General features: G+C 42.6%; 2 protein-coding genes across 5 annotated transcripts in view; one reads left to right on the top strand and one right to left on the bottom strand.

Annotated features, from left to right (window-relative positions):
• Positions 1-6,573, top strand: part of NDUFB9 (NADH dehydrogenase (ubiquinone) 1 beta subcomplex, 9, 22kDa) — a 20,045-nt gene extending 13,472 nt beyond the window's left edge. For all 3 annotated transcript variants that reach the window (XM_011949265.1, XM_011949264.1, XM_011949266.1), the window contains 2 exons: positions 3,310-3,423; positions 6,353-6,573. In XM_011949265.1, the coding sequence (XP_011804655.1) occupies positions 3,310-3,423; positions 6,353-6,484 (246 nt within the window). In that variant the 3' untranslated portion in view covers positions 6,485-6,573. The remainder of the gene's footprint in view (positions 1-3,309; positions 3,424-6,352) is intronic.
• An 815-nt stretch (positions 6,574-7,388) lies between these two features.
• MTSS1 (metastasis suppressor 1) overlaps positions 7,389-11,398 on the bottom strand; it is a 35,433-nt gene continuing 31,423 nt past the window's right edge. For both annotated transcript variants that reach the window (XM_011949267.1, XM_011949268.1), the window contains one exon: positions 7,389-10,296. In XM_011949267.1, coding sequence (XP_011804657.1) covers positions 9,596-10,296 — 701 coding nt within the window. In that variant the 3' untranslated portion in view covers positions 7,389-9,595. The remainder of the gene's footprint in view (positions 10,297-11,398) is intronic.

Below are 11,398 nucleotides of genomic sequence, written 5' to 3'. Positions count from 1 at the left end.
ACAGTTGTCAGATGCAGGCCTACCTCATTTTATTGCATTTTGTTTTATTGTGCTTGGCAGATATGTGTTTTTACAGATTGAAGGTTTGTGGTAACCCCGTGCTGAGCGAGTCTCTGGGCACCATTTTTCCAACACCATGTGCTCACTTCCTGTCTCTGGTTCTCAGTTTGGCAATTCTTGCAAGATTTCAGACTTTTTTTATTATTACTCTGTCTGTTGTGGTGAACTGTCATCAGTCACCTTCAGTGTTACTATTGTCATTGTTTGGGGGCATAAAAACTATGCCCATATAAGACAGCAGACTTAATCCATAAATGTGTGTGTCCTGACTGTCACCTACCAGTAGTTCCCCTGCCTCTATCCCTCTCCTCAGGGCTCCCTATTCCCTAAGACACAGCAACACTGAAATTAGGACAATTAATGTCCGTACTATAGCCTGTAAGTGTTCAAGTGAAAGAAAGAGTTACATGTCTCTCACTTAAATCCGTTGCACATCTCTTACTTTAAAATCAAAAGCTAGAAATGATTAAGCTGAGTGAGGAAGGCATGTTGAAAGCCAAGATGGGCAGAAAGCTAGGCCTTTTCTGCTGGTTAGCCAAGTTGTGAATGCAAAGGAAACTAAAGATTTTTTAAGGAAATTAAAAGTGCTGCTCCAGTGAACACACAAATGATAAGTGAAACAGTCTTATTGCTGATACGGAGAACGTTTTAGTGGTTGGGACAAAAGATCAAACCAGCTACAGTATTCCCTTAAGCCAAAGCCTAATCCAGAGTAAGTCTTTAACTCTTCATTTCTGGGAAGGCCGAGAGAGATGAGGAAGCAGCAGAAAAAAAGTTGGAAGCTAGTAGAGGTTGGTCCATGAGGTTTAAGGAAAAAAGCCATCTCTGTAACACAGATGTGCAAGGTGAAGTAACAAGTGCTGATGGAAAAGCTGCAGCAAATTATTACATAACAGCTGGCTGAGATAGTTGATGAAGGTGGCTGTACTCAACAACAGATTTTCAGTGGAGATGAAGTAGCCTTTTTTTGGAATAAGATACCATCTAGAACTTTCATACCTTGAGAGAAGTCAATGCCTGGCTTCAAAACTTCAAGGACAGGCTGACTTTCTTGTTAGGGGCTAATGCAGCTGGTGGTTTTAAGTTGAAGCCATTGTTCATTTGCCATTCTGAAAATCCTGGGGCCCTTAAGAATTATGCTAAACCTACTCTGCGTGTGCCCTAGAAATGGAATAACAAAGCCTGAGTTACAGCAAATCTGTGTACAACATGGTTTACTGAATCTTTTAAACCCACTGTCGAGACCTGCTACCATGTCTACTAACATAACATGCATTCTGCAGCCCATGGATCAAGGAGTAATTTCAACTTGCAAGTTTTATTATTTAAGAAATATATTTTTGCACAGTTATAGTTGACATAGATATTGATTCCTCTGATGGATTTGGGCATAGTAAAATTTTCTGGAAAGAATTCACCATTCTAAATGCCATTAAGGATATTTATGATTCATGGGAAGAGATCAAAATGTCAGCTTTAATGGGGTTGGAAGAAGTTGATTCCAACCCTTGTGGATGACTTTGACGGGCTCAAGACTTCAGCAGAGGAAGTAACTGCAGAAGTTGTGGAAATAGCAAGAGAGCCAGAATAGAAGTTGATCCTGAGGACGTGACTGAATTGCCCTAATCTCATGATAAATCTTGAACAGATGAAGAGCTGCTTCTTATGGATGAATAAGAAAGTGGTTTCTTGAGATGGAGTCTCCTGGTGAAGATTTTGTGAACACTGATGAAATGGTAACAAAAGACTTCACATAGTACATCAGTTTAGTTGATTAAGCAGCAGCAGGGTTTGAGAGGATTGACTCCAATTTTGCAAGAAGTTCTTCCGTGGGTAAAATGCTATCAAATGGCATCACATGCTATAGAAGTGTTTGGTGAAAGGAAGAGTCAATTGATGTGGCAAACCTCATTGTTATTTTAGGAAATTGCCAAAGCCACTCCAACCATCGGCAAACATCACCCTGTTTAGTCACCAGCCATCAACATTGACACAATACTCTCCACCAGTAAAAAGATTGATTTTCTGATGGCTCAGATGATTATTGGCAGTTTTTATCAATAACATATTTCTTTTGTTTTTGTTTTGAAAACGGTCTCCCTCTGTTGCCCAGGCTGGAGTGCAATAGCATGATCATAGCTCACTGTAGCCTGGACCCCCTGGGCTCAAGCAGTTCTCCTGTCCTAGCCAACCAAGTAGCTAAGAATACACGTGCACACCACCACACCTAGCTAATTTATTTTATTTTTTGTAGAAATGGAGTCTTGCTATGTTGTCCAGGCTGGTCTCGAACTCCTACCCTCATAGAATCTCCCTACCTCAGCCTTCAAAGGGCTGGGAATAAAGGCAGGAGCCACCTCGCCCAGCCAATAATGTATTTTTAAATTATGTACATTTTTTGTGTATATTATGTGAGGTTTGCCACATCAGTTGACTTTTCCTTTCATGAAATCTTTCTATAGCATGTGATGCCATTTGATAGCATTTGAACCACAGAAGAACTTTCAAAATTGGAGTCAATCCTCTCAAACCCTGCCACTGCTTTATCAACTAAGTTGTACTATTCAAAGTCCTTTGTTATTTAATCAATATTCACAAAATCTTCACCAGGAGACTCCATCTCAACAGACATCATAATGCTATTGGACACTTTATAGTATAGTATAAACATAACTTATATGCACTGGGAAACCAAAAACGTTTTGTGACTTGCTTTATTGTGATATTTGCTATATTGCAGCGGTGTGGATCCAAACCCGCAGTATCTCTAAGGTGTGCCAGTACTGTTTTTTAGGTGTCAGTTTTCTCTGAGATGTCATTAAGACTTTCAGATTTAAGGTCGTACAGTATACTTTTTGCTATAACACAGTTTGTTTTAGACTTTAAAGTTAACCAACTTGGATTGATGCTTAATATTTCTGAGATACTCTAATTAAGAGTTCCAAGTAAGATAAGACTACTCTGGATATTTAGAGAAGGCAGGTAGGGGAGGAATGAAGCCAATTCTCCTTGGACTGACAATGGTGCTATTTTTTAGCACCATCTTTGACTCTAAGGCATTTTCCTTTATTATTGGTTCCTACTTATCCTCTGCTGTTCCTTGCTTAGAGTTGGAAACAGTCTGGTAGTTGCAGTGGTTATAAAAATAAAAATGTACCTTGATCTTTGTCTTAGATCTCCTGAGCAGGCCCTGTCAGGGATAGGTAAGTGTGTCCTGTGGATTGATACCATGATTTCCTCTCCTGACAGCTCCCAGAATGGTGCTTAGATGACTGGCATCCTTCTGAGAAGGCAATGTATCCTGATTACTTTGCCAAGAGAGAACAGTGGAAGAAACTGCGGAGGGAAAGCTGGGAACGAGAGGTGCGTTCTACTTGTACTTCGATATTCCTGAGCTATGTAGATGGAGTCAAGTTTTGCTCCCCACATGCAGAGGTCCAGATTCCAGCCATGACAGTTACTCTGGGCCCTTACTTCTCAGATATACTGTGGTATCTAAGTGTATCAGTTTAACATTTATAACCACCTTACAAGTAAGTTAAAGTGCATTCCCTGGTCTTTTTGGCTTTGTCTTTGACTCTGCTTCAGATCTCCTTCTCTTCAGTCCTTTGCCTGACTTTCTTGCCTTCTTGCCATACGGTGTCTTAACCTGCCTCTCCACTAGAGTCTTAGGCATTTTTCAGTCATGTTAGAATGGTCAGTTATATTTTTAAAAGCTCAATCTTGCTGTAGTGTGAAGAATATATTAGAGAGGGGAAGAGAAGAAGCAGAGAGACCCTTCTAGGATTATTGCAGAAGTTTAGTCAAAAGGTTGTCATGATCAGCACTAGGGTGGATGAAGTGGATATGGAAGGAAATTTACTCAGGACATGATTTGGAGGGATGTGACGACTGACTGGATGTTGAGGGTGGGCAAGGGACAGGGAGGAATCAAGAATGGTTTCCGGGGCAGGGTGCAGTGGCTCACACCTGTAATCCCAGCGCTTTGGGAGGCCAAAGTGGGTGATAGCTTGAGGTCAGGACATGACCAGCCTGACTAACATGGTGAAACCCTGTCTCTACTAAAAGTACAAATAATTAGCCGGGCATGGTGGTGTACACGTGTAATCCCAGCTACTTGGGAGGCCAAGGCAGGAGAATTGCTTGAACCCAGGAGGTGGAGGTTGCAGTGAGCTGAGATTGCACCACTGTACTCCAGCCTGGGTGACAGAGCAAGACTCCATCTCAAAAAAAAAGAGAGAGAGAATGGTTTCTGGGTTTGAAGCTTTAACATCTGGAGTTTAGTGATGTTTACCAAGATAGGGAAGATTGGGGAAGGGGGCACAGGTGTCAGAGCAGCAATCGAGAATTGGATTTTGGAAGGGTGAAGTTTGAGAATCCTGTGACATACCAAGTGCAGATGTCAGAAGCCAGCTTTAGATGTGGAAATCTGGAACTCCCAGGAGCGATTTGGCCTAGAAACAGAAACTTGGGAGTTTTCAGTTTTAAAAGCCATGGAGAGATGTATGGAATCTTTAGGAGAGAGTGTAGAGAAAGAAGAAAAGGAGAAAGGATTCCTTGTCCATTATAATTGGGCAAAAGATTATATATAAATTTGGGTTAGAAGTTTTGAAGATGACAGACTTGTGTAATAGCTTTTTATTTTTATTTTTTTTTTAGTGAAATAAGAGGAAAAGCCCAGAACGAGTGGGCGCAGCATGTTTGGAGAATATGTGATAGTCATGGGGAGAGGAAGAGCTTGCTGGAGAGGTGGCGAAGGCCCATTTGAGGCTGGGAATGGTTAGTCAGCAATGACTCCGATTTGCTCCAGTGTCTTTTTTCTCTTTAGCAATACTAAGCTGTATGAGCACAGGCCTGAGGGTGTGTGGTTCGGTTTGTCTGTTGCTCAGAGAGAGTGACAAGGGACTTGAGGTTATTTGAGAGGAAGCTATCGTCATGATGGAATCTAAGCTGGATTGAAAAAACACAAAGTCAAGCCAGGGGGGCCTATGCAGAGAGGGAAGGCCAAGTTGGGAGGATCTGTGAAATGGTAGTCTCTCTGAGTTTCAAGGAGGCATTTAAACAAGTGAGTGGGAAAGGGAGAGTGTGGTTGGACAGTGGGGTATCTGAATTCATGATTTGGAAGTTGTGCTGGTTCTGGTGATAACACTAAGGATATTGACGGTTGCAAGTGTTTGGCCAAGGGGGACCCGAAGGAGGGGCACTGTGGCCAAAGGGGGCAGTGTTTTGTCAGAAATGTCTCACCGTTTAGAAGCTGGAAGTATATTCATAGTGAGCCACGGGTTCATTCTGCAACTGATCACTGGGATAACCTCAACAATTCCTCCTTTAGATGTGCCATCACTTCAGCATTATTAAGCAGCACATGTGACTGGAGGCCTAGGGCAGCCACAATCCAGAATGAGTTATCCTCTGTTAGGACATTTATCTTGGCTATAACTAGAACTGGAAGTAGTAGGGCAGCATTTGGCAGAACTGGGCGTATTTTTACCTGTGGTTTACTTTGTCCTCGGTTGCTAGGAAGGGGGCTTACAATGAACATCCCCAACATATTATGAACTGAGGTTTCTTTTTTTTTTTTTGAGACGGAGTCTCACTCAGTCGCCCAGGCTGGAGTGCTGTGGCCGATCTCAGCTCACTGCAAGCTCCGCCTCCCGGGTTTATGCCATTCTCCTGCCTCAGCCTCCCGAGTAGCTGGGACTACAGGCACCTGCCGCCGCGCCCGGCTAGTTTTTTGTATTTTTTAGTAGAGACGGGGTTTCACCGTGTTAGCCAGGATGGTCTCGATCTCCTGACCTCGTGATCCGCCCGTCTCGGCCTCCCAAAGTGCTGGGATTACAGGCTTGAGCCACCGCGCCCGGCCGAACTGAGGTTTCTTAATGGTGCTTTTGGAGAACACTTAGCTGAGACACAAAAATAAATGTTTTTCTGGTCAGTGGGTGGGGGATTGTGACAAGGAGAATTGGAATGATAGTTGTCATGTTTTTGTCTACAGAGTAAGAGGCAGTCCAGATAATGAGGTGATGAAAAGGGGTGGGGGGAAGAATAGGAGGGAGGAAGAATAGGCTTTACTGTTTAGAAGAATGGGACAACCCTTAAGGAGACTTTTCTGAAAGTGTGGGTAAGAAAATAAAGCAGGTATATGTGAAAAACACTTTTCAATATTGTGATCAAACAGTGTGTTATGTCAGTGACACACCATAGATATAAAGCTGACCCTTCACTGCAGCAAACAGATTTTTCTAGTCAATCAGATTCCTTTGGTAATGATTCCTTCCTTGCCTCCTTCTAGGTTAAGCAGCTGCAGGAGGAAACGCCACCTGGTGGTCCTTTAACTGAAGCTTTGCCCCCTGCCCGAAAGGAAGGTGATTTACCCCCACTGTGGTGGCATATTGTGACCAGACCCCGGGAGCGGCCCACATAGAGAGAGAGAGACCCTCATCTTTCATACTTGCAAGTGAAATACGTTACACAACATGCACTTGCCCTAATAAAAAAATCAATGAAATGGTCTCTGGTATGATTGGCGTTCTTCTAAGAATTACCGTGATGCCAAGTGACTGTGCCACTATCATTGTTTTATCAATTGTGCATGTGAAGAAAATAACAGGACATGTAGTCGGTCAGCTGTGTTCTCTGCAATAAATCACGGATAGCACCTGTTACCAGTAAGGAAAAACTGAGGCAGAACCAGATTGAGGCGAATAAACTCTCAAGTCAAAAGCCTAATTAGCTGTGGTAACTAGAAGGAATAAACAAAGCCAAGAACAGAAATACTGAGGATTTAAAAATAACCTTTTTGGTTTTCTAAAGAAAGATTTCACTAATGGAATTTTAGTTTTTATTAGAATAACAACTCTCCCTAAGAAGTACATAGTCAGCAAATAAGCCTGGAATTTGTGGAGTTCCCTCAAGGGTGGAGGTTTGATGGTTGGGGTTAAACGGTCCAATCTGGGATAAAACTGTGTGGTGCTTATTTTAGAAGCAGTTTTCCAGCTTTGCTTCTGCTACCCTAGCTTGGATTGTCTGCGGACTCAAAGGTAAGGGAATAACAGAACTCCTTAAATGTTTCAGAAGCTTTGTTTGTTGTTCTTGTTTTTTAAAGATAAAGCAGTTTTTAAAACTTTCCACCCAAAACAGCTGCTTTTAGTTCTTGATACCTCATTAGATAGAACTGTTTCCAAATAGTTTCAGGCAACTAATGATCTTATAGCCATCACAAAAATATTTTGTCACTTTCTACGTAAGCTCTATTTGAGTCCCAGTCCAACTTCTAACATTTGACTAAGACCTCAAACTGAATTGTAACAAGACTTGAAATACGTGACTTTTTAATCTAGTGGTTCTTTATTTATAACGTAGGCTGAAGCAATTGTTACAATGTAGAAGGGAGACACAGTACACAATTGTTATTTATACAAGTTTAGAACAAAAAACTGCACAGGGAGAGGTCAACTCTCAGTACAAACTAGCAACTAAACCACAATAATTTACCGTTAGAAACGATTTCTTTATTTTTAGCTGTGACACTGCTTTTACAATATGCAAAAACACAAGCAGAACTACCCAAGGTGTGTCGTCACATTCTTTCTACATTGAATTTGGCAACATTTTATTTATTCAGATTATACTAACGTTTAAAAACTAAACAAGTGAAAAGCTGTACCAAGGTACAGTTACATCCATTTATTTCAAAGGTTTAAAATACCACTTTTTTCTATTGTGATTACCTTGCAACGATTTCTGCTTTTGCAAAAACCATCTCAAGCATCATATGCACAATGCATCAGCTACTTTTAGTCATCAAGATTGGTGGGCTAAACCACAGGCACTACTGTTGCTTATATTCTGTAAAAGGAGCTTGTTTTTCAAAGAAAAAAGCTTACATAGTTTCTAATAATCATGCCTTTGCTTTAAAGCCGTAACATAAAATGTCCTTGAGCAGTCGCAGCAGTGTTCAATGTTAATATATAGAACAATGACCATACGGCACGTTACTCTCACATCCAACGCAGTTATGTGTTAAAGCATAAGATTAGGTAATTGAGGGTTAGAGCCGACAGGAATCTGCAGGGTGTATGAGACCCACCAAGCTCCGCCTCTTCCTTGAGAGGGTTAGGTCAGAAATGTGCCCTGTTAACGGACCTGACTGCTAAGGGACTTGCTTTCTTAAACACTATTGTCTTCAAATGTGATCCCTTTAAATCTACAAATCTCTGTTCGTTTTAGGGTATGGGCGTTATAACAAATTTAACTTTTCATTTAAAAAAGAAAAGACAAATCCTTTCCGAAAAACATTACCCAGAATACAAAAAAGGACAGTATAGTGGTCAGATTCCCAGTGACAATAACCAAATCCTCCTCTCTTCAGTGTTTACTGTGAAGCCAGTTAACTGCCATTTATTTGAAAGAAGAAAAGAAAAACAAGCCCCCAGATTGGTAAACACATTGGCAAGTTGCTTGCTAGACTCCAAGCTGGCTACCCTTGTCAAATCCATTCGAGTTTTTTCAAAATATTTGGGCTTTTTAACGCACCCAGCCTGCTGGGCACAGTTAAGTAAAAGGCATTTACTATAATCTAAGAATTCCCTGCTATCACTTTTAAATGTTTTCACATTTTTTAAAACTGCCTTACCCTTTTGGATGTATTTGGATTCCATGAAGGTGAGTACAATCAACGAGAAACTGAAGTGAGGGCTTCTATGACTGCCCAGCGGCAGCAGCATGCATGGGGCTGGAGGTGGGTGCTGTGTGCAATCCAGAGGAATCGTGGGAGAAAGGAAGTCCTTAAACACCCTACAGAAACAAACACTGCAATCCAGTATGGCTTATTCGGATGCATTTACCATGAAGCTACTAGAAGAAATTCAACCTACGAGGCTACTCTTAAATGTAACAGGATCGGCTATGTTGACGGTGTGCCCCTCCCATGGCCCTCCCCCCAATCCCAACACAGTCTACCATTTCCAGATTTACTTCACTCTGAATATTGCTCATCAATTGTTACTCCTGCTCTTTTCATCTAGAACATAGTATATTTAAATGAGGATTTTACCTCTTAGCCATTTAGTTTGTACATTAAAATAACTTGCATTTGCTTCTAAGCTAGACTACTACAATGCCTCTACAAAAGCTTGTGGGGGAAGAAAAAGAAGAGCGAAGTATAGTAAATGCTTTTCTAAAATTAACTACTCCGTGGTTCCCCTGCCCCAACCCCCCCTTATGCATTTAAAATTTTACAAAGACTTGTAAAAAAGTTAAATGGAATTTGGCACCTTCAGAAAAATCAAAAGGGAAACTAAGATTAAAATGTGCAGAAAGAAAATTGTCAATATTTACAAATTAAAAGATCAAGATTATGTCAGTTACATAGGTTGGTTTTAATTCTTATCTAAAGGTGTCGAGTACTTTCAAAAGAGCTATATTCCGAGTTGCCTACAAAATCTTTTGTTTTATTATAGATTGGAATGGATCAAGACAAATTAGGTTTTATTAATGAAACAGTTCATTGCTCACTGGCGTGTTTCTTGTGAGCCTAAGAGAAGCGAGGGGCCGAGCGATCGTTTGTCGTGGTCTTCTTCAGTTTCACGCCCCTTCGGATGGCGTTCAGCATGTCTTCTCCTTGTGGAGTATCCCTTGGGCTCAGGTCTGCAGGGTCACTCTCTGGAATCTGGCCTGGGGAGACAGTGGCACTTGGGGGATCCCGTTCCTGGTCTTCGGCTTCACTTTCTGGAATTGCCTGTCTGTGCTCCTCAGGGATACTGGGCTTCGGGCCTGGAAGTGGAGGGTTAACGGAAGCTTGGCCGCTCCACATTGAGGAGGGCATGCTGGTGACACCTTGGGGGCCCTCACCCACAGATGGCGACTCAGGGCTGTGCTCCCCCCGCTCTTCTGGCCCATCTGGAGGGGCTGGCAACATCCCTGGGAGGTCTGGGACGGTTGGGGTCTTGACAGGGATCACGGGCGTCTTGATGGGGATGGGACCAGCTCCAATGGTTCCCCGGCGGACAGAAGGCTTGGTGGAAGGGGTCCGTCGGATAGTTGCAACCCCTGGAGTGACCATAGCAGGTCCCAGGGTGGTGGGGAGGCCAGCAGTTGAGGCTGGACGCTTGGCTTGGAACATCCGTCGGTAGGACTGGCTGATGTCACTGTTTCTTGGAATGGTGGAGGACTTGTCGAACTCCTGTTGATCTGCCTCCTGGTCACCACTTACAGAGAAATAATCATAATCTGAAACTGATTATAGGATTTGATTAGACATATTCAAGACAGCAGCTTTGCTTTTTGATTCTTCTGTGCTGGGAGGACAAAAGGCACGCAAGGCAGGGTACGCACAGAGTCTCATCCCAAGCTTCCCCCAGGCTTCTCTACCATCTTCAGAAAGCCTCACCAACTACGAACTCCCTGGCAGGGATCTTTGCTCTGTTCACTGATGTCCCCCCAGTACCTAGAACAGAGCTGGACATGGTAGGCACTCAAATACCGCCAATGGGGAAGAAGGTAAAGCTGTTAGGCTGCAGCGAAGCTCCCTCCAAGCACCTCTGGGAGGGATAAGGGGACGAAAGAAGACAAATTCTCCAGTCCAGAATTCAACATGAAGATCAAACCTCAAACAGACTAGCCTAGGCGATAACATCTCCCTGATAATTAACTGGAGAGACGAGGGCTAGACAAAGAACAAAGCTACTGACAGTGAGTCCCTGACAACAAGGGACAAAGACAGTTTCCATCAGTGTGACGTGCTCACTTCCTTGTAAGACCAATCTCAGGATGATGTGGGAGCTTACAGATTAAACAGCTCACAGCACTGATTCTGAACCGCCGTACTATTGACCATTTGGGCTAGATAGTTCTTTGTTATGGAGGACATGGTGGGGAGGGGCCATGCTGTGTATTCCAGGATGTTTAAGCAGTATCCCTGCCCTGTGCCCACTAGGTGCCAGTAGTACCCCTTCAGTTGTGACAACCAGAAATGTCTACAGTCATTGCCAAATGTCCCCTGGGGAAGAAAATCACCCTCCAATAAGACTCACTGTCTTAGAGGTTTTGAATGATGAATGGCATAGCTTTTGGTCAATTATCATAGATATTCCAGCTGTCAGATTTTCATCTTGCCTGACTTGTGTGTGCAGTGGACATGAGGATGAGGGAGGCAGGTCTGATAGAGGATTTGGCTGGAATAGGTTAAGAACTTGGGCATTACACTCTAACACACTTAGGTTCAAACTCCAGTTCTGCTACTTACTGGTTGTGTGAATATGAGCAAGTTATTGAACCTTAATTTCCACTTCTGTAAAACAGGGATAAAAATACCTACCCCATAAGTGGCTGTAAAGAT

The sequence above is a fragment of the Colobus angolensis genome, unplaced genomic scaffold (genome assembly GCF_000951035.1).
Source record: "Colobus angolensis palliatus isolate OR3802 unplaced genomic scaffold, Cang.pa_1.0 Scaffold295, whole genome shotgun sequence".
NCBI lineage: Eukaryota > Metazoa > Chordata > Mammalia > Primates > Cercopithecidae > Colobus > Colobus angolensis.
Note: the sequence above shows the minus strand (reverse complement) of the source record. Positions and strands in the feature narration are given on the sequence as shown.